This window comes from Copadichromis virginalis, linkage group LG19, assembly GCF_057382275.1.
Source record: "Copadichromis virginalis isolate Kocher_CV1m ecotype Utaka linkage group LG19, C_Virginalis_male_GT1.1, whole genome shotgun sequence".
In the NCBI taxonomy this organism is placed as follows: domain Eukaryota; kingdom Metazoa; phylum Chordata; class Actinopteri; order Cichliformes; family Cichlidae; genus Copadichromis; species Copadichromis virginalis.
Window position 1 is genome coordinate 21,846,863 of NC_140636.1, and position 21,582 is coordinate 21,868,444.

General features: G+C 41.5%; 1 protein-coding gene across 2 annotated transcripts; it reads left to right on the forward strand.

Annotated features, from left to right (window-relative positions):
- Nucleotides 1-8,495: 8,495 nt before the first annotated feature.
- alms1 (ALMS1 centrosome and basal body associated protein) lies at nucleotides 8,496-21,526 on the forward strand. Of its 2 annotated transcripts, XM_085440991.1 has the most exons (19): nucleotides 8,496-8,606; nucleotides 9,638-9,770; nucleotides 10,105-10,216; nucleotides 10,322-12,179; nucleotides 12,286-12,445; nucleotides 12,615-13,784; nucleotides 14,009-14,124; nucleotides 14,532-15,183; nucleotides 15,310-15,630; nucleotides 15,728-15,847; nucleotides 16,800-16,955; nucleotides 17,187-18,148; nucleotides 18,487-18,604; nucleotides 18,901-19,080; nucleotides 20,038-20,282; nucleotides 20,460-20,625; nucleotides 20,809-20,866; nucleotides 20,975-21,074; nucleotides 21,287-21,526. In XM_085440991.1, exons 1-19 carry the CDS (start codon nucleotides 8,592-8,594, stop codon nucleotides 21,329-21,331), a joined length of 6,687 nt encoding a protein of 2,228 aa, XP_085297117.1. In that variant the 5' UTR covers nucleotides 8,496-8,591; the 3' UTR covers nucleotides 21,332-21,526. The 2 variants fall into 2 exon arrangements, with proteins under 2 accessions (XP_085297117.1, XP_085297115.1); XM_085440989.1 differs by having other exon boundaries at nucleotides 14,532-15,630.
- The last annotated feature ends 56 nt before the right edge of the window (nucleotides 21,527-21,582 follow it).

Genomic DNA, 21,582 nt, shown 5'->3' on the forward strand with positions numbered 1-21,582 from the left:
GACGAACGGTGTTTTAAAAACTGTGCTGTTGTAAAATTTTGGCAACCATAACATGCAGGTTATGGTTGTATAGCTAAAAATAAAAGTGCTTTGTTCTTGGTAACACTTGCTCGACTAAATGTACTTCAGAGGGCAAGTTACTTAAAAAAAATAATAATTACCCCTATGTATTTATGAGAGAAGTTGAAATTTTGGATTAATGTTCTTTTATACTTCAGCAAGCCATGCTAATTGCCAGATGAGTTCCACAGTATTCCCACTTCCATGAATGACAAAATTAAACTGGATGGTGAATCCTCAATGAATTGAATGCTTCCATGTTTGCAGACAATAAATTCCAGGGATGGCATCATTTCAATGATGAGTGACCGTGTAATCTGCCATTTCCCATTTTGTAACAATTTCATACCAGTTGTAGCTCAAGCCTAAATATAAGCTGGTCAGAGATCTAAAGCATTTGGTGTTGCATGCTGCAAAATTTGGACATTTAAACACGCAAGTCTGGGCATTGACTCACTTTTGGAGCCAGCCTCAAGTGGCCGTTAGAGGGAAAAGTCCAGCTTTTGGCATTGTGCACCCATTATAGCTTTCTTCTTCTTCTGTTATTTATCTATGCTAGGAGCAAAAAAATGGATTGCAAACATGTTTTTAACACCATCTTTGCTATGCAGCCCCAGAAGTTGTGTAGCACACATAGACTATCCATTAAAGTGGGCATAATTTGTTTTTCCTTCTCAACACCTAATTTATGGAGTGAGTCAAGGACACTCACTAGTTCCAACCATTTTCTGTTCTATCTTATGATAGTGAGAGCCAGTCGATCAGAAGAAAGTTGGCTTAAAATACTAAACTAAGGATTCAATAAAATTATGAGATAAATAATACTAAATTGATAATTTACTTTGAGTTGTGAATCTTGCAAAGCTACTCTGGAAATGAGCAGAATGACTTCCTTTTAAACTGAATCCATATTGGAATGCATCTTAAGTATCCTTCAAAGGTTTAATGATACTTTCATTTCATCTTCTACAGTCTGTCCTTTATTATAAGAACGTAACGCTTCAAGTTACATTTACAGTATTAAAAATACTGTAATTGTGTTATTTCCCCCCTTTTTTTGGAAACACTAATTCAGTCTGTACAGGGTCATGGTCATGCTGGCAGACAACAAGTAAACACAGACACAGCAGCTAAAAGCAATAAAAGCAGCTATGATAATGACACTCAATTTATTCATAAGGGTGGAGCCAGGCTGCTGACATCTCCTGATCTGCTAAAAGAACATAAGGTTAATGTTTGCTTGACAACCAGTTTTTGTTGGCACAGTCGCCCACAGAAACTATGATCGTCTTCCACTTACAAGAAATCTGCTCAGAGAGCCTCCAAAAAGTTGTAGAAAAGGCTTAAAACGGACAGCGGCTGATATTTTTAATCTCTATTTAAAACTTTTTTTCTTTTTCTTTTGTTGCGTCTCCGTTTGAAGGTGTGTGAAAATGGTGTAAGATGAACATCATGTAGTTGGGGGAAATTAATAAAACAGCACACTGACACTGAGCAATAGTGGAGCAGTGGTTAGAACTGTTGCATCATATTAACAAGGTCATGGGTTCAAATCCACCATCTCAGAGGTTATAACAGGGGGTTTTACTCAGAAGTGAGAATAATGAGTTTCTTAACTGTTGTTATGTCCACTGACCTTTTAGCCTCTTCTTAGAAGAGAGCTGCTCTCCCTCCCTCCCTCCCTCTCTGTTCCAGGTTACCACACCCGTTTGCCACAGCAGAGCAGCATCAAGATCATTTGTGGAAAAGTACATATAGCTCTAGCAACAAGTGCTTCGCCCTCTCTTTTAACCATTAAGTGCTGGGAAGTGTTGCGTTAGTCCTGTCTAGCTTCAGTTGTTATTGAAGATTAAGGTGGCAAATTTGTGGGACGTAGTTTGTTTCTCCTGTTTTGTGGCCAGCCAGTGTGCCCCCTATACTTCACAGACAAGGGAGGGGTCGTAACACCTGTCTTTCTCACTTGATGGGAGAAAATGTTGCAAGTGGCACCAAGTGTAATTACATAGTTAATGAAATCACTGAAATAATACTCATCGTTCAAACACTTAGATAAACTATTAACGTGAGAACAGATTATTATTCATACATATCTGCTACACTGTAGAGTTACTGCATGAGCTGTGACAGATTTCCCGTATCTGTCGTTTGGGTAGCGGAGCCGAAACACAATTTAAAGATCCGAAAGTGCTCACACTTTGAATATGAGCCGATGCTGAGCACTGATGATTCTCACTGAACCGAACTAAAAGGAGAGCTCAGCATGAAAACGTGCTGAGCGTGGCAGAAACACAAACGTCTCCTATTACAGTGCGGTTGAAGCAAAACTTAAATCATCACTCTGCAACTTCGTCAAAACGACTCAGTCTGAGTTTTTTGAATCAATTTCTTAAGTGGTCAGTTCAATTAAAATCAACAAAGTCTTAAAACAAATGTTGCCACCTCTAAATAAGCACATTTTCTATGCAATAACTCTTGCATATCTAACTCACAGAAGTATACGGGGGTGGCTTGAAATGTTCCACTTTTTCATTCAAACTTTGAGTATTTTTGAGCCTTAGATTCTTGTTTTATCTTGGTTTATTCTGTGGATACTTTCATATCAAGAAAACAAATTCAAAGTCAAATTAAAACAAAGGGGAATATAAGTACCATCTGCGTAAATGCTTACACTCCCTGTGCCATATGTAACAAACTATTAAATATCTCAAATCTAAACTTTTACATATTATATAGCTACTATACCCAAACAAGAGTAGGTAAAAGTTTACCACTTCTAGAGATCTAGTCCTTTATAAGTTAATAAGTACATGATTTATCCATATGAAAAAGGTCAGGACAGAAAAAAAAGATTTCAATCGCTTTAAAAATCAGGGAGAAAAAAAGTCTTACACTCACTCCAATCGTCACCATAAATCGAAGCATCAAAATAATGGGCTATAACATAAACATTAAACAGCAATGATGTATAATGGCTGTGAGATGGAGTAACAGAAACAAGCTTTGGTGCTCTGGATGTTCGATCCAGTTTCTGATATGCACTGAAGGAAGATTCAAAAAGTGCATTTCAAGGGTCACATCACCATATGAGATGGGCTGCTGGTTAAAACAGGTTCTATCATATGAAAGGCCTCATTTTTACCTACAGTTTGTTACCCGGCTATCCTCCAGTTGTGATTCCATTCTAAAATAGGCATCGTTTAACACTTGCAAATAAAGCTGTGAAATGGAGAAACATCATCACTCCTCCTGTGTTTAGACATATTCATTAAGAAAATCAATTAATGTCATTTATTCAATGATCCATTTGTTCTCTTTTCTTTGCCCTCACCCTCCAATCAGTTGTTATAGATGGCTGGCCCTTCACAAGTCTGCCTCTGCTGGAGATCTCTTTCTGTTAAATGGGAGTTCTTCATCCCACTGTCACCAACTGCTGTTCAAAGTGGATTGATTGACTGATCTGATCCTCTTACCTGAAAGCAACTCTTATGAATTATTGCTACAAAAACAAAATTGAATTGGAAGGTTTTTAAAAGCTACGATCAGAAAAACAGCACTTTGTCTGCAAGTCTGAAAAAAATATAGTCTGAAATACTGTCTATTTACCATCTGAATGTGCAGCTAAAAGAGCCTCAATCGTACTGCATGTACGTGAGCAATTATTTCATGGTTTTATTATTAGAGCCAGGAATACCAGGCAGTTGTGGAGAGGCAGCACGTGTTGAACATCACAGTACAAATGTGTGCAAAGAGTGTATTCAAGGCTTTTCTCTTCATCATAAGAGTAACTGCAATGTGCAAGATGCCTTCGAGATACTTGGCATTTGGTCTGAGACAAGTCTCAGTTGGTCTTTGTGATCGGACTCAAAGAGTCAGTGTTGTCTGGCACTCGGCTCAAAAGGGAGCAGCTTGTTTGGTGGCTGTGTGTGCCGTCATGCTCATGGGGCGATAACTGTTACGTTCCCCTGAGGGGTCTAGGCGGTGAGGGGGGAGTAACAAAAAGTGACCGGGTTAGAAAAAGGACAGGTGAAGGAGGATCAGAGGGTCTCGTGTCTTTGGTTTCATGGTGCTTACGCTTCACACATTTTATCACAATGTCAGCCATGAAGATTTTATATGGTTAGGGGATTTTTGGAGTCAGATTAGATCAGGGTGAGAGGTTTGTTTGCACTTTAGATAGAACATGCCTCCATCAAGTGTGCTGGCTCTATCTGGAAACTTGAATCTGAGCCACACTAAATACCCTAAGGTTTATGGTCCAAAGTTTATAAAGTTTATGTTATAATTAGAAGTAATATAAAGCAAAAGGGTTGCACATTGGCACTTGTCACCTAGAATCTCAACTTGTAAAGTTCAGAGTTCACCTGTCATAAAAGAGTCTGACCTTTGAATCTACATTCCTGCAGCTTTTTATAAGCTCATAAAGAACAAAGACGCACAAAACAGGATCAAATATTCAGCGGGTATTTTAGATATTCTGATCACATCATGGAAAAAAGAAATCATGTGTATCAATTTGAAGTTAATATCTCTATATAATGTCATAAAATTACTTTCTACATGAAACAGTGGAACAAATCAAGACTATAAGAGAATTTAAAAACACAAACACCTTTCTCTAGGTGTAGAGGGCGTGGTGGAAAATCAAACCTGTATCGGTCCTCCATGGATAGCCACAAAGTAGCAATGATGAGATAAAGTTTAACTGCTAATACTCAAATAATTATATCTATATTACAGTAAAACTTGAACTTTATCCTTGTTTAGCACATCAAATGACCTGCATGTTTTCCATTCTTCATGGGTGTGCTCTGTGCTGTTCGTTTAGGGAGTACGATAATGCAAGAATGACCTAAACCACGCTTCAAAGCCTCCTCTGTCTATCCCATCAGCAAAGCACCTTCTGGCACAGCTTCCTTATTAGCTTGTGTAATAGATTACAGTAAGACAGCAGCTGCAAGACTTCTGGGAAAACATTTAGAATCACACTGAAGCCTATCACCTTTTACAAAGTTTACCCGCTTTGTAAAATGCAGATTCAAGCGAGATAGAGTGATTTAAGATATAATGACAGCATATCATAGACTGAAGCTGAAATGTTATTATTCATTTCAAAAGCGCTTCCTTCCTTGCACTGCTGCGACAGTTATTTGAAGCTGTTTCAAAAGACCAGAAAACAAAGAAAAGATCAGGTTAAATACTCAAATGAAGAGACTCAAGAACACCTAAAAGCTGCACAGCTTTTTTACTTTATATAATTATATGGTTGTGATATGGTTATGCAAGGACCTGCACCCTGCAGAGTTTCCTTAAAAGGTTTTTGTTCAACATTGCAGATTTCATGTGAAACGATTGTGAAATGTCAAAGACTGCTTAGCAAGCTCTTTCTGTCAGAAAACTGAAACCTTTGGTAACCTCGTTACAAAACGGGTTTGGAGTTAAGCAGAATAGTGTGTGTGTGTGTGTGTGGGGGGGGGTAAATAGAAAAAAAAACAAGTTGTTTAAGTGGGGGCTTGGTATTGTACTTTTACCTTGTTTGATATATCAGGTGCTTGACAGTTTGGTGCCTCCCTTGTCCTTACTTACTTTGTATAATGTTTCTTATGGGCCTGGAGTCTTTTACTGTGCAGAATGCATGAAAACCTTTATTATTAAGTTTATTATTGTCTTGCTGAAACACATCTGTAGCATATGCTCCCCACAAACCTGTACACATCAGTTAGCATTAATGGTGCCTTCGCAGATGTACAAGTTATCTATGAAAAGTGTACTAATGACCACCCGCCACACCTTCACCAATGCTGATAACAAGCTAGCTGGTCCCTTTTCTGCAGCATCCATGGGACGTGTTTCCAGAGAAGGTGGCTGATAGCATTTCATGTTCTTTTTAGTCTTTGTTTTCCCTTTGCACGCTAAAGTTTGAATCTAAATTTTGGACTATGCTCACTGACAATGGTTTTTAGACGTCTTCCTGTTAAGATGTAGTTTAAATTGGGCCATCATATGGCAGACTAGGATGCCAAATACAAAAAAGACCAAAAGTAATTACACCAAAAATACTGAGTTGAAAAAAAGCATGGGAAATAGGCATAACAAAACTAACATGAAGGAAACTGGAGGTCAAGCAGATGAGGAAGGAAGATGTGACTAATCATGTCTAAATGCCTGAATGCACTGAGCTGCTGCCATGCAATTACATACTGCATTTAGAACAATGAGCATATGAGCAAGTAAACCTAGAACAAAGAGTGTACATTATTTAATAAAACTATAGCTCTGTCAGTTTCAGATTTTTACACATTCTCTTTTTACTGTTTTAAATCAAATGTGGAATTTTAATGACAAAGTGATAAAAAAAAACTTTGTTTGTTTGTTTTTTTACCTCTATTTACTTTTTACACATTGTTCCAACCCAAAATGTGGTAGATTACAACTTAACATGCCATTAAAAAAAATTAGTTATTTTGTTTTATTTTAATAACACAACAAAAGTCTGAATGGCACCTATGACGTTACACATGTTTGTCTAGAACCTGCAAAACAAAAGCCAAAAGCTCAAAGCGGTGGCTAATAGCATGTATAAATACATAAATGCCATCTTCCATTGTGTATCAGCAGCACATTCATCCTGAGACAGAATGATGCCAGCACGCTCTCCTGTCAACAAAGGAAGACGGGGAACCAGATGGAGAGTTGTTTCTGCTGCCTGGAAAACAGCAACGACACTTCAGGAGGGAGCGAATACTCCATGGACCTCTCTGACACCCAATTGTTTCCTGAGTTTCTGTGTCCGGCCTTCCGGACCGGAAACTTTTGGGCACCCCTCGGGGGCTTGCTTTGCATGTGTGTACTCATGTGTTCATGCACTCCACCGGGCGTTAGTGTGCGAGCGTGCTGTGGATGTGAGAGAGTGCAAATGAAGACGCAAAAAGTACACTGGCACGTTGCCCAGTGCTTTTTAAAGAAAGGGATGGGAAAGAAAGAAATGGAGCAGCTTTCAACACTGCCGGTAACAGCTGCTTATGTTGACCACAAGCTTCCAGGAAGGGAAGTGGCAGCTTTGACCTTTGACCTGACAAGATCCTCACTGAAATTATGCTCTATGTCTTCAGTAAAGTTAAAAAAGCAGAAAAGGAAACACGCTGAAAGAACCTAATGTGCTGCATAAATCCTTTAGTAAAGTTAAGGATTATAGCTGATCACTGGTGTATTGCACTGTATTACCCTGAGACTTTAGTGTGTCTATCACTTAGATTTATAAACTTACAAGGGCTGGAAAAAATACAGACAAGGGCCTACAACCTGCAAAAAAAAAAAAAAAAGCAGCTGATTCTTAGTCACACAGCTTTAGTAGACAAAGATTCAAACCAATGACTGTATAAAGGGACAATGAACCCCAGTCTTTTATTGTTTAGTTTCTTAACACAATAGCTTTTCTGTCATATCTAACTTGTCAGGCTATTAAGGACTACAGGTGGAAATGTATTTATGATTATAATCTGGTTCAAAGCATCTTCTGCTTCTCATGACAGGAGGAGTTTGGTGTATGTGTGCTCTGTCCCAATCAAATAAACCCAGTAAACTAAAATAAATTACTAAAACCAAGCCAATTATGTGATATTACATTAAAATACCAGTTTATATTTCTGAGATTTAATTCAATTTCAGTGGCTTATGGTGGGATAAGGTGAACTGCTAACTCAATTTACCCCTTAGCTCACTCACAGCCCTTGGCTGCTGTTTTGGAAAAAGATGTAGCAGATGTTACATCTGGTACATCAAACTTTTACTCTGACAAGCCAAAAGGAAAAGTTTCTGAGTAAACTTATTAAAGTTTTAGTTACTCATAATGTTGTAGATTTTAAAATAGAAATATTCAGATTTACAATGCTGTGTTAGTGTTGATAAATTAGCTGGTCTCATCATTTAAGCGGGCTAATTCATGACTTGTAATTGATTTGGGACCAGTTATTAAGGATAGGAGCTGAAATATGTTTGAGTCTTAGGTGAATTCATTTATTTTATGCAGCACCGCCACCTGCTGCTCAAACTAATTAACTACCAGATAAAGAGATAGATCTTTGTCTAATATTAAACATTTATTTGATTATCTGAATAATGTAAGTGGGACAAGTATGCACAAAAAAATAATAATAAAAAATCATTTATGACTATTATAACATGTATCAGGAGCATGTCTTCATTCCTGAGTGCTGTAAAACAAGACCCAACTATACAAAGTTCGGAGATACTGGACATCAATCTAAAAGTGAGCTCGTCTGTCTATGGATCAGTGGAGGGAATGGGACTTTTTCACGAATATAAATTACGACTGAAAGAATCAAAAGGAGGCAGTAAGATAACATAAGGAGATGTAAAGTGCCAAGTGCCAACACCACAGAAGAAGAAGAACGTCCCTTGCTGAGGAGCTTGTATTTCCTAGCAACGCCCCTTGTTGCTAGGAAAAGGTGGAGGCGCGCTCGTTGTGGCGGACTGTCAGCAGTAACAACAACAACAACAACAAAAACGACAGCATGGAACCTCCAGAGGTAATTTGCACGATTGCAGCTTGTCTTCTGGTGTGATAATATTGGAACTCGTGGTTCGGGAGCCTTTAAAGTAATTCTCAAGGCGGGAAATGTGAATATAATCACAGTGTTGGCGATATTAGTAGCTAGCTGGCTAGCTAGCTAAATGCTAACCGCTTTGCTAACTAGCATTTAACGTTACCCAAGTCTCTCCAGTATAATGTTCCTTGTTCCATGTCCAGTTGCAACAAACGTAAAGAATATGCACATTAGTCAATGGTTAGTCTCTTGAGTTACACCAGGTTAAATGTAACCTGTTGCTTCTAGTTTGTCAGTCCATTTAGTCTGTTAGTTATAAATAAATCACTTTGATGACTAAATGCTGCTAATGTGCCGACTCGAAAAACCGCAGATTTGTTTATAAAATTAACTGAGATAGAGATGTTAGATTACAATAATGCTTTGTTTATATAGTTTAAAAAAACCCCAAAAAAACACAGACTTGCTATGAGGATCATTACAGTCTGTAGCTATCCACCATCATTTCTAAAAGGAAGAACTCCAAAAATTTTACGAATGAAGAAACGAGGAGAAGAGCGTCTTCTTTATCCAAAATAGAAGAGTGTCGATAATTGTATTATGTACTGAGATGATCAGCAACAATACTCAGGTAAACTGCGGTGTTTAAATGATGCTCATTTGGTAAGAAAGGACCCACCTGAAACCAAACCAAACAACGTTTTTCTCGTCTTATTTTGTCCCGTTTGGGTGAGCCCGTTGCAGACTTTGGTTTCAGTTTCTTGCTTTCCTGTGATACCAAAGGCACGTGGTCTGGTCTTGCTGGTCCTACCGTAGCTTATTTGTTAAAGGTTTCATGTATTGTACATCTTCTGCATACTTTGGTTGTAACAAACACTTGTTTGAGTTGCTGTTGCCTTCCTATCAGCTCAAATCAGTCTGGGAATTTTCCTCTGACTTCTGACTGACAACAGTGTAATACTGGTGTAATGTAATGAAATGCTGCCAGAATTAAAGTGTGATTCTTTTCACAGAGGAGGGCAGCATCTCCTGAGTTGACAGCAGATGAAGATGTGAGCCGTTCTGCTGGACAAACACACATAAGCCAACTAGGAACACAAAGACATTCTGAACTTCAGCAGCCAAGAACACCTGCTCTACAGTTAGGTATGGATATTAACACAGTAATGATTGTAGATTGCAATGCTATCAGTATATTAAACCCCTATTTCCTCTGCATGATACATTTGGTAGATTTGGTATAGACAAAGTAGAGTTTGCAGATTGTATACTACTGGAGTGTCAGCAGAGCTTTAATCTCTTCATCTTTTGCAAGTGTCTCAGCCCACTTAACTCTGACTTTGTCATCAAACAGATTTTGTTTGATGTATGATTTATTCATGACAACAGGAGGCTGCCAACACTGATGGGTCTTACCATAGTTTTATGTTAGATTGCTGCTTTTTTTATTTGTGTGTGTTCATTCTGCACTTTCTGTTAGATTTTCAGGACAGTAACATGTCTCCAGCCCTTTCCCTATTACCTGGAGTTGATCACAACCTCACTGAGTTTTCTTTATTACAACAAAGTGAGACAGAATTTGCCCCTCTAAGGTAAGAAAAAAAAGTCATCTTAATCGCTTGCTCTGTGTGCATAGTTTTCTACATATTGTGTGAATGTATAACATGTAGATGGATAATTATTATTTACGTTTTAAGGGCATACCCTGATGTTTCCATGGCTTCAGAGCGGTTTCAGTTTTTATCCCAGGATCACACCACTTGTACCTCTGAGCGTGGCTCATTATCCCAGCACCCATTGGCCCAGGCAAGCATCCTTTCTGAAGAAGGAGAAAGCAGCTGCTGCTCCCTCTCTCAGCACAGTCTATCACCAGGGGAGCAAAGTAAACGAGAGGAAAGGGTTCATCCCCCAGTGATTGTCATTGATATGAGTAGCAGAGAGAAGGACCTAGAGACCTTGATTAAACCTGGAGCAAAGCTAGAAGGAGAACCTGTTGAAGATGAGACTTTCTTTCTGAGTAAGAATATACCTGCTCAGCATCTTCTGAAGCTCCTGCAGAAAGATGTTGGGATGCTTAGCAGCAATAGCAGTGCTACTTCCTCTGCCTCTGAAACCTCTGTGAAGAGAACAGAGCCTTCTACAGAAGAGTCTAAAAGTACTGAGGTTTGTGAACTGACCACTCAGCAAACTACTGATGTAAGAGAACACCCTCCAGGTGAAGTCTCTTTTCCCCAGCAGCAGACACAACAGCAGCACAAAGTTTCAGATCCTGACCAACCACAAACAGTGTTATCTGAAGTGTCTAACATCACTGTGGGTTCCCGCAGTACTCAGCCTGATGAGAGTAGTGAAATGTTACATAGAGAGCTGCTCTCTGAAGTAGAGAAACGCAGCAGGATTGAAGCTGAATCCAAAAACAAACAGCAAAAACGTCCTACGCCACCTGGTCCATCTCTCACACCTAATCTCAAACAGATGTCTGAGGGGAAGCCAAGTGCGAGTAGAACAAATGTGGTTGGTATGCAATGGACAGGGCCATTTTCAACAGGTGTTGAACGGGTTTGCAGAGAGCAAGACCTCTGGTCCTCAGGAAACCATACAGGGTTGGATGGCTCCTACCTGGGTTTTCTTCCACAGTCTCAGTCCACTCCAGGGATTTTTAATGCCCCAACCAAATCCAGTGTTAAGGATAAATTGGGGCACCTTTCCTCCATTGAATCTAGTAAAGAGAACTCTTATCAGTCAGTCACAAAAATTTCTCAACAACCAGCTTTTCCTGTAGTTTGCACCCATAACACAAACACAGCCACTCAGTGCCAAGAGGATGCTGCCTCTGCAAAAGTCCAGTCCCTCCCAAGTCTAAACTATATGCAGAAAGTAGATGCGTGGAGGGCAAATCAGAGTTCAGGCAAGGTGTCTTTGTTTGATAGACTGTCACTGCAGGGATTTTCTAGCATCCCCTCTAAACAGAAAGGTTATGACGCAGTATCTGGCAGCCTGAATGAACTGGTTAGTCAGAAGATTAGGAGTTTACAGCAGCCTCTTGTTTCAGGTGCTGCCACACAGACCTCCTCAACAGCACCTTCTGGCTATTCTTCTCCAAGAAGAACGGAGGCAGTGGGCAGTGCTCTTGCTGATGAGGAGAACACGGGGTCTGCAGTACCACCCTCTGCCTCACCCCTAGGCAGGTCACAGTCTCACTCTTCTCTTAGCACAGTTGTGATGTCAGTTCAAAAAGATCAGCAGATCGACAGCCCTTCAGAAAGAGACAAGAGTCAAAACCAGGATGATGATGCTCATCATCATGATCAAACCAATACAATTCAAACCTCACATCTCACAAGCCTCGGTCACTTCAGTGATGTGTCACTTGATCGAGACTTGACACTTTCGAGTTCTCAAGATAGTTGCAGCGGAGTAAAGTTAGGAACTTCCATTGGGACGTCATCTGTTGTCAGCCTAGAAATTGATAACTACGTACCCTCGTGGACTTCAAAACTGTCAACACCACCTCTCCCCAAGCCTCGAGAGCTCAACATTGATGAACGAATTCCGGTAAATTTAAAAAAAAAAAAAAAAACAACCTGGGAAAAATACTCTATGTTTAGACTTACACTTTATTATCTGGTCTTCTCTCTGTTTTTTTTTTTTTTTTTTCCAGTTGTATCTTCGTAACTTGGGTATAGACCAGTCTCCATCTACAATCCTGACTCCGTTTGTGCCCAGGGGACCAATCAGAGAGCCTGAATTCTCTCCCACTGAGTTCTGCACAATTAAAGGATCTACTGGAACCCCAACTAAAAGCACTCAACCCTCCGAGGGTATCTAACCTCAACAATTACTATTACAAGTTTACTTTTATGAAAAGCTGTTGAGATTTTAAAAATTCCTCAGGCAATGAAAATATGGTCATATATCCTGTTCACACACCCATTTAAGTACCCAAATTTGAGGGGTTTTACAGTTTGAAATATGGTATTGTGTTTTCAGGTGGCAGTCCCCACAAAGAGGAGTTTTCCCAGTCCAGCATTCTGTCAGTAGACTCCAGCATATCCATACCGTTCAGCCTGGACAGTCTCTGTCCAGCGGCAACTATCCCAGAGCAGGCCAGGTGGACTTCTCCTACATCACATACAGAAGCTAGACAGAGTAAACACAAACTGGCACCTTACACCTCACCCAATGAAAACACTCGTTCTTCCATACCGCAGCCTTGCCAACAGCAGAAGGACAGCAGTTTAAGCAGCAGTGGGGGAATCAGCCAGGTAGAAGACAAATTTAACCCTGACATGCCACCAGCTGTCAAGGAGAGGCACAGAGAAAGAAGCTTGGAGTTGCTTTTACAAACGAGTCGTAGTGCAGATCAAAGTGCAGAAGATTCTTTCGTTAGCTCCAAGGCCTTGTTGGAAATCCGTAAACTGGTCTCTCATACAGAGACCATAATGTCCACTGGGTCTTCTGCGGCTTCCTCAACCTCCCCCATTAGCCCCCGTCTTCTCCCCGATCAGGACATATCCCCATTACTGAAGAAGAAAACCAGCAGACTTGAGGATTTGTCCTCGTCCTCTACAACTGGAGACCAAAGAACATGTTCCTCACTGCTTTGGACCAGATCCTCCTCTGACTCCATGCTGACCTCAGAGAAGATGAGGAAAAGCTCTTTTGGTCAGAAAGGTGTAAATCGATTGTTGCAATCTGATTATTTATCCACACAAGCTGTTTTTACTGCACCAACCAAAGTGGCATACAAAACACCACAAGATAGCAATGTTAATGGTGCAGGGATGTCACTTGTCCTCTCCAAATCAGCCTTCCGGACAGAGCCTGAGGGCTGCAGTGCTGCACCTCCTGACAAAGCCCCCACACAGCCGGTGGCCATCAAACCTCCACCAGCTGTGAGTACACAAGAGCTCACTTCTACGCCTACAGATTCAGTTGATGTCCCAGAGGAGGAGGAGGAAAACACTCCCTCTGAAGGTGCTTCACAGAGCAGGTCCTCCTCACCCATCCTCAAGGATGCTGATCAAGGAGTGATGAGTGATGGGAGCTGTGAAAGCTCACTGACAGCCAGAGTGGCCAAGTTGCTGCAGAGTGAATCTCCATCCACCATGGTCTCCAGTACACCGAGCATTTCAGACCAAGAGGAGAGCAAAGCTAGAGGTAAAACAATTAACATACACTCATGAATGAGTTTCTTACATCTAAGGTTTTAACATTTTAGATAATTTCAAAAATTCACCTGCCGCACTGACCACTAGCTGCACAACTTGACCCTTCAAATTTGTTTAGATTTGATCTAGTTTAAATTGTGATCCTATTTAAATTGTAGCTTAAGACATCAAAGACGTCTTTGTCAGATGAAAAAGCGTGTCTTAATGTTGCAGAATGGATTAAGCTGAAGCTATCAGGACAGCAGTGTGAGCCTCTGCAGCTGGACGAAGAAGATAGAAGGCGGATAGAAGAGATCAAGCGAGAACTGCTGTTAAAAAATCCCATAAAGGTAATTATTATAAGAACGACTCTTAATTACTGCACTTTACAAAGTAGGCAACCGCCGTATGTAATTTGTAGCAATGTACTTAAATATAGTGAATTATAAAATGTAAATACGTACGTTTGTATGCATTTTAAACTAAATTTGTGTAAACGTTTATTTATCATCTGCTAAACGTGTCTGGACAGCTCTCATACTCAAGGTAACTGGTGTGTTGCAGGACTGCTGTGGGCAAATGTTAATTTGTTGTAGACAAATTATAATAATAATAAAACTGTCACCAGTTATGGTTCACATGCAGGTTTGCAGTGCAAAAATATTTGATGTGTGGTGAATGAAGAACACGTATAACACCAACAATGTCCTTTCCTGGTCTCCCTATTTGACACAGACTTGTTTTTTGCCTCTTTCAGAGCCAGTTCAGCACAGATACAGAGAGCAGTGTAGCATCCAGTGTTAAAATCTCGAGGGAGCTTGATCCATCTCAATCTGCGGAGACGTTTGCTGTTCCTAGGGATGCTATAAATGAGCCAATCCAGCTGCTGCACAGCCTGAGTAGGACCACCCGCGACTCCAGGACACTGCTACAAACTGCTCTTCAGTCAGACCTAGAAGCTCGAGTGTGTGAAATTGCTGCCAGAGAAGGAGTGACGCTTCCTACTAAAAAACCTCAGGTCTTCACATCCATCACTATCGCCACCCACAGAAGCTCCACCTCCCCCTCAAATTCCACTTCCCCACCTCCCATCAGCCCAGCCCCAGAGCCCCTCCGCCTGACCGAGCTCTCATCAGGAGCCGTCAGAACCACAACAACAGACAGGCAACTGACTGAAGAGCATGGGGTTGATTTACTACAAACAACAACCAGGGAACAATCATCAGTGCATGGACCTAGTAACAGTTTGCACAGCACGAATCAAAATGTGACTCAGTCTGCACCAGCCAATCAGAAGAGGCAAGACACTGAGGGAGGCCAGTTTGAAGAGCCGCTTCCTCCCTCACAGGGTTTAGATAAAGTAGATGTGACTGTCAGATACAACAGCACACAGTCATTCAGGCCAGATAGTAAGTTATCTGCTTCTGGTATGGGTGTTAGTCATGCTTTAGATCAGGCCACAGGCTCATCTGTAGTTGAAACCTCCGCCCATACAGGTCACAGCTCACATGTCGATCTCACTCTGCCCCCCAAAGCTACAGATCCCAGCTTCACCTCTATAGTCTACTCCAGTCAGGCTGATGTAATCTCAAGGCTGCCACCTAATGAATGTCTCAGGGGGACAAATTCTTTATCAGCCGCCAGCAGTCCGGATGAAGGTGTCGGTTTGTCCAGTCCACCTGAGTGGTGCGACACCAGAGAGCCATCACGACAGCGGCTGCCTGAAAGATCCAACAGCTCTACTGTTTTTAAAACTGTTGTGCCTCAGGAGAGGATGACCACCACGTCTGCACAGGCCTTTACACCACGTGAAAGATCTGAAATTTCAACAAGACCCTTTAACACCGAAACCCCAGGTAGTTTTTTTTTTTCCCTTTTTTAATTGTCTGTAATTTCAGCAATACATCAGTCATAATACCAACTGATTCCAACTGCATCTCCCTCCTACTTCAGTGCCTGTCCTGCTGCCTTATAAACCTCATGGCAGTGAGGAGGTCTTCTATGTCCCTCACATAGAGGCTGATCTCTCCTCCACAGAGGCATCTGACACCACCATGGAGAGCACCCACACAGGTACATTTATCACAGATTTTTTTTTCTTTTTCAGCCTTGTTCCCATATTGCTGTGCTGAAGTGTCACAAGATGAGGATTTTAACATCTGCAGTTCAGCTCGCAGCTTGTAGTCTGTTCACACTGTTAGATCTTAAACCACAGTTTCATACCTGGTGAGTTTAGGGTGGTTTTTTTCTTTTCTTTGAACAAAATTCAATTCAATTCAATTTTATTTATATAGCGCCAAATCACAACATAAGTCGCCTCAAGGCGCTTCATAGATACAGAGAAAAACCCAACAATCATATGACCCCCTATGAGCAAGCACTTTGGCAACAGTGGGGAGGAAAAACTCCCTTTTAACAGGAAGAAACCTCCAGCAGAACCAGGCTCAGGGAGGGGCGGCCATCTGCTGCGACCGGTTGGGGTGAGAGAAGGAAGACAGGATAAAAGACACGCTGTGGAAGAGAGACAGAGGTTAATAACAGATATGATTCAATGCAGAGAGGTCTGTTAATATATATTATTAATAAAATATATTATTTATGTCTATAACGTGAATTTTTGGGGCCATTTTTGCATCTTTAATGCTTTCGTAAATCACACTGCAAGCTGTAAAACATGTTCAAAGGATTAGAAATAAGAATTCAGAGGCATGCTGGGAATTGAATTGTGAGCTCTCATTTCTCCTGTGCTTGAATGGGTAGCAGCTGGTTCTTTGTAATGTACACCAAGCAGCACATTAATTATTCATGTTCAGGGGTTGGGTGAAACAAAGGCAGGGCTGAGACCCTGAGACGACAAGCGCAGGCTGTCCCTGAACATCTTTTCAAAATATTTACCCAAAATATTTCGCTTACTTTTTTTAACTGTTTTTTTTTGTTGTTGTTTTGCTTTTACAAGAAGAATAGTCGTGTTTTGCTCTGAATGCCACTCCTCATGAGATAACAGAGAGTATTGAATTCTAACTAGGCTCAGACGACGCCGTGCCTCCTCACTTTAGCAGTGACGTCCTCGGGAACAATGACCCAGGGTTGGACCGCGGAGTGACCATCAGACACACAGAGGGCATCTACAGCAAGAGGCTGAAAACTGCCAACTTGACCATGCAAGAAAATAGGAAGAGAGGTAACCTGAACACGACGCATGCATATTCACACTGGATACCTCCTTTATTTCTTTGGTTTGATTCTGAAACATTATGTTACTAGTATGTGGAAAAAAGGTAATCATGTGAGTTCATTAATTTTTTTGAAGTTGCTGTAAATGTTAAGTTGGACAGTTTTGTGTCTGAAAACTAGCTGGTTCTTGGTGTCCTGTTACTGTGTGTAATTTTTCTGTGTGTGTGTCTCCTGACAGATGCCTCTACAACATCGAATAAAAGCTTGCAGACTGTGAGCCAAAGACTAAAGCCTTCTTCTCAGGTTTCTGTCACTTTTATCGAGGAATCGTTACTGAGGAATCAAGAAACCTTCAAGAGAGACCAGGGGACCAGCCCAATCCAGTTCACCCAACACCATCAAAGCGAGTCTCACCCTGAGAGGTTTCAGCCGTTTATTTCTGAAATGGACTACGGTAAAGGAAACAATCACTGGGTCCAAACCTCTGAGCCTCAGACAGGAAGCGAGCAGCAGAGGGGTTCTGAGCACCCTCTGGACCAGTTGTGGCAAAAGTTCTGCGATCAGTGGACCACGGAGGAGTTGCATCCCAGCAGTGACAGAGAAGCATCACTTCTGGAGCGTTTAGAGCACCTTTCTCGCCTTATTCAAAGTGCAAGGGGATTTAATGTGTGTGATGCACAGAAGGTGACTGGTTATCATCCAGAACAGGAGAGGAGGAGAGAGGATGTGTCAAAGAGGAAGAAAGAAATAAAGCAGACTTTGGGGGAGATTAAGAGGAGTGTAGGAGGTGAAGTCAGAGAAGATGGGAGTAAATTAAGAGGACAGAGAAAAACTGAATCTCCCATTCAACTGAGCTTTCGTGTTGATGAAACCTGCCGGTCTACAGAGGATGGCAGCCATGCCTCCCTCACCTCCAGCTTCTCCCACAGCTCCTCCCCGAGCCAGTACGCCTCTCCCAGAGACAGACATGTGTTGGAGACCCTGTCTACCACGTCTGGCTCCATGTCCACTGTGGACACAGCCCGACTGATCCGAGTCTTTGGCCCCCACAAAGTACAGCACCTGAAAAGCGCCCCAAGCCTCAGTAAACTGTACAACACCATCAACAAGCAAAAAGAAGAGAGGAAGGACAGTGGAGGAAGAAACAGAAAGCCTCCTCACGCCTCTGCACTGTCAGTGACAACCAGCACTGATCAGTCGGTATGTATATCTGCGTGCTGCTGAGTAAGAGATTATTAAACCGATCTTAAGGAATGTTCACTAATCTGTAAAGCAAAAGTAAACACTAGAGATGGTTGTGTTTCAGTAGATCAGCAAGTTCTGAAATACTTTGACTAGCCCGTCTGGTACCAACAAGTTTGAATTTCAGCGAGTCATTTTGACCATCTCCACATGCCTAAAAGCACAAAGTTGTTGCCATATAATTGACTAATTAGATATTTACAATAATGAGTAGTTGAACATTACCTAACAAAGTGGCAGGTGAGTGAAAAATTATAACTTTTTATAACATTTGATGTTACTGTATTCGTCTTCAGGTTGCTGCTGACTCTGTATCGTCGACCAGCACTTACAGCGTCCCTTCACACCACGGGCCTTCCCGGAGTCTGCCGGGTAGGAAGGCCATTAAACTGGTGAACAAAAGAATCCAGGCAGGTCAGAGAAGACGCATGTCCCACTGATTCATCAGATTTAGTTAAAATTGTGATATACAAGAACATTCTGGTCCTTTTTGTAAAGGTTTATTGGCACCAGCTGCTGGTGCTGTAAAATCTTTGTGAAATCGTCTGTGCTAAGATTACATTTCTGTTAAAATTCCTTGGCATAAAATGTATTCATTTGTGTTTGTCACGCTTTTAAGGCTTTCTCCTGAAAATAAGGCAGGAGTGTGTTTTAACACGAGTGAAGCACATGTGATGGAGTTAATATACATTCAGTCCAAATTCACACAGGTGACCTGGAGATTGTTCATAACGGGACTCGACGACACACCAGAGATGTTGGAACCACGTTCCCTTCCCCGGGAGGAGCTAGAGCTTTCAAGCAGATCTCGTTGTCTTCGTCCAGCGTAGTGAGAGAAAGAGGAGGGCGGAGGAGGAGCAAGAGAACCCCACCAAAGCCTTACCCTAAAGGTTTGTAAACTAGCAACGATTTGTAGCTAGGGGTGGGTATCGTTTAGGTTTTATCGATACCGGTGTCAAACCAGTACTTTTGAAACGGTGCCGGTGCTTAAAGAATGGAGAACACAAACTTTGTCCAAAAACCTCTCATGTTTAGCTGTTTTCTACTTTTTCTTTGGTCATTTTAGCCTTTTTGGCCAGGGTGAAGAGAGTATCTGCCATCAAACAAGAAGACAGCCGCATGTAACTACGACGGTGTTTGCTAGTTCACCTTACGTGCATTAATGTAATAACGTGGTTAGCCTACTCAACGTAAAATACACACGAACAACATTAAGCTACTCACGCAGAGAAGAACGGCTGCTGCTGCTGCCATCATCATCCATCATCATTTCTGCTACACTGGCAGGGCTAGGGACCAGGACTCTCGTCTTCGGGTTCTTGGGGGATGTTGCTAACTCCGGGTCCGATAACAGGTGCACACCCCACACCTGCACTCGGTGTGAGGTCTTGCAGCAAGTTATCAAATACGGTGCATTTTTCGGCTTTTAAAAATAACGCTATGCTTCGCCAGGTGTTTCATCAGATTCGAGGTGTTACCTCCTTTGCACAGTATCACCTTAAAGCACTTGTTGCAGGCTGCTGAGTTTGCATCTTTTGCTGTGAAGTACAGCCAGACTTTGACCGCTTCGCCTTGGACATTTTTAATCTGTAGCTCTGCTCTAAAAGAACGTATGTACCTGGGCCCGCCTACTACGCTTGCAAGGGTAAAATGATTGGCTAGAATTAAAAGTGTACGGCATCTCAGGGAAAAAAATCTCAGGAAATGTGCGCTGCTTTTCGGTCTGGTTACTACCGTTTATGTTAGAACCGGTGCCCATCCCTGTTTGTAGCTAACTGTAAATTTTCATTTTCTAAATTAAATCCCTGTTTTATTCTTGGTTAAATTTTTTCTGTGGGCTTTTTCAGCCGTTTCATGGTTCATCTCTGCTGACGGCCTGCTGTCAGAGGCAAGGAAGGAGAACCAGCCGGAGGAAGAGAGACCAAACATCGCCTGGTTTGAACCGTACAGCAGAATCAACCCATGGAGACAGCCGCTCAGACAGAGACAAGTGCATGAGGACACAAACAAACATCACTCTGAGCCTGAACTGGAGCCGGAGCCTGATCCTAAACACATGATGTCTTCTGGTCCAGCATACATGTCACTTCAGGTTAGCTTATATTCCTCTTTAGAGAATTATAGTCGTAGGAATTGTATGAAAAGATTTGAATTTCAGACGTGTAACTTACCTACTTAAAGGCTTCTATCATGGGTGTCAGCAAGATAAACTTTACCATCATAATACCAATTAAAAAGGTAACACTGTCGGTTTCCTGTTACTTTGCAGGAGGCCTTGGAGATGCATCGTCCAGAGTTTATTTCCCGGTCCATGCAGAGGGTGAATCGTCTGTTTCTGCAGGTGGAGGAGAGGAAGCTACAAGCTGCTTTAATCCAAGAGAGGGGGGATCTATTTAACCACCCAGGAGGAGCTGGGAGGCTGCCAAGGCCTGCAGGTACCAAACAGCGGAGGGGATGGATGCTGCTCAAAGAACTTTTAGTTTACTGAGCTGATAATCTGTCCACTTGTCCTTCTTATATCCAGTAAATGTTACCTGAGGGACTATAAGGTCTTTTTTGATTTAGCTTAGAGAGTTATTCAGTTAGTTTTTAATTATGGTTTGTTTCTCTCTCTGAAGGCGCTGCTCTGCTCCAGAGGGCCGTTCCCAGGAAGGAGATGATCCAGAGGTCCAAACAGTAAGCTGCTGTTATGATTCATTTTATGTGACGACATCAGAACCATAACTGTACCTCACACAGTATCAGTGTCAGTCTATCTTCTACTGAACACTGTCTCTCCGTCAGGATATACGAGAATCTGCCAGAGGTGCAGAGGAGGAGAGAGGAGGAACGAAGGAAAGCAGAGTATCACACTTACCGACTGAATGCACAACTTTTCAACAAGGTACAAACACCTTTTGTCATTCATGTGTCCGTGCTTCGAGCACTCCAATTACATGTTCCTATAAATAAGCCTCACGCGCTCAAATTAGAAGAAAGTTGTGTGTTAAAGCAGTTTGTATGATTGAAACCACAGATGTCTTTAAGACTGCTTGCTGTGTCAAACTGTAACGTTGTGTGAATCGAATCAATGACTGTGTTTTGTGTCTCTTTTAGAGAATCACAAACAGACTCCTGGGCAGAAGATCAGCGTGGCAATAATCAGAACAAGAGACTGGATATTGAAATCAACGACGTGAAACTATTTTTTACACTTTTAATGTACATATTTTTAATTTAAAGATTATGTTGAAATTAGAATTACATTTAAATGGAAACATCTCTGATGTTTTTGTTTGTTTGTTTTTAAGGTCAAATTCGCAACTAGAAAATGTTTTTATGTTAAAATAAACAAAATTTGAACAAATTTACATGTTTTAGATGTAAATTATTGTTTTTGCTTAACCCACAGT

Coding starts and splice junctions, on each gene's coding strand:
- alms1 (XM_085440989.1), top strand. Junction 9,771..10,104: donor AACACCTGCTCTACAGTTAG/GTATGGATATTA, acceptor ACTTTCTGTTAG/ATTTTCAGGACAGTAACATG. Junction 15,848..16,799: donor CATGGAGAGCACCCACACAG/GTACATTTATCA, acceptor AATTCTAACTAG/GCTCAGACGACGCCGTGCCT.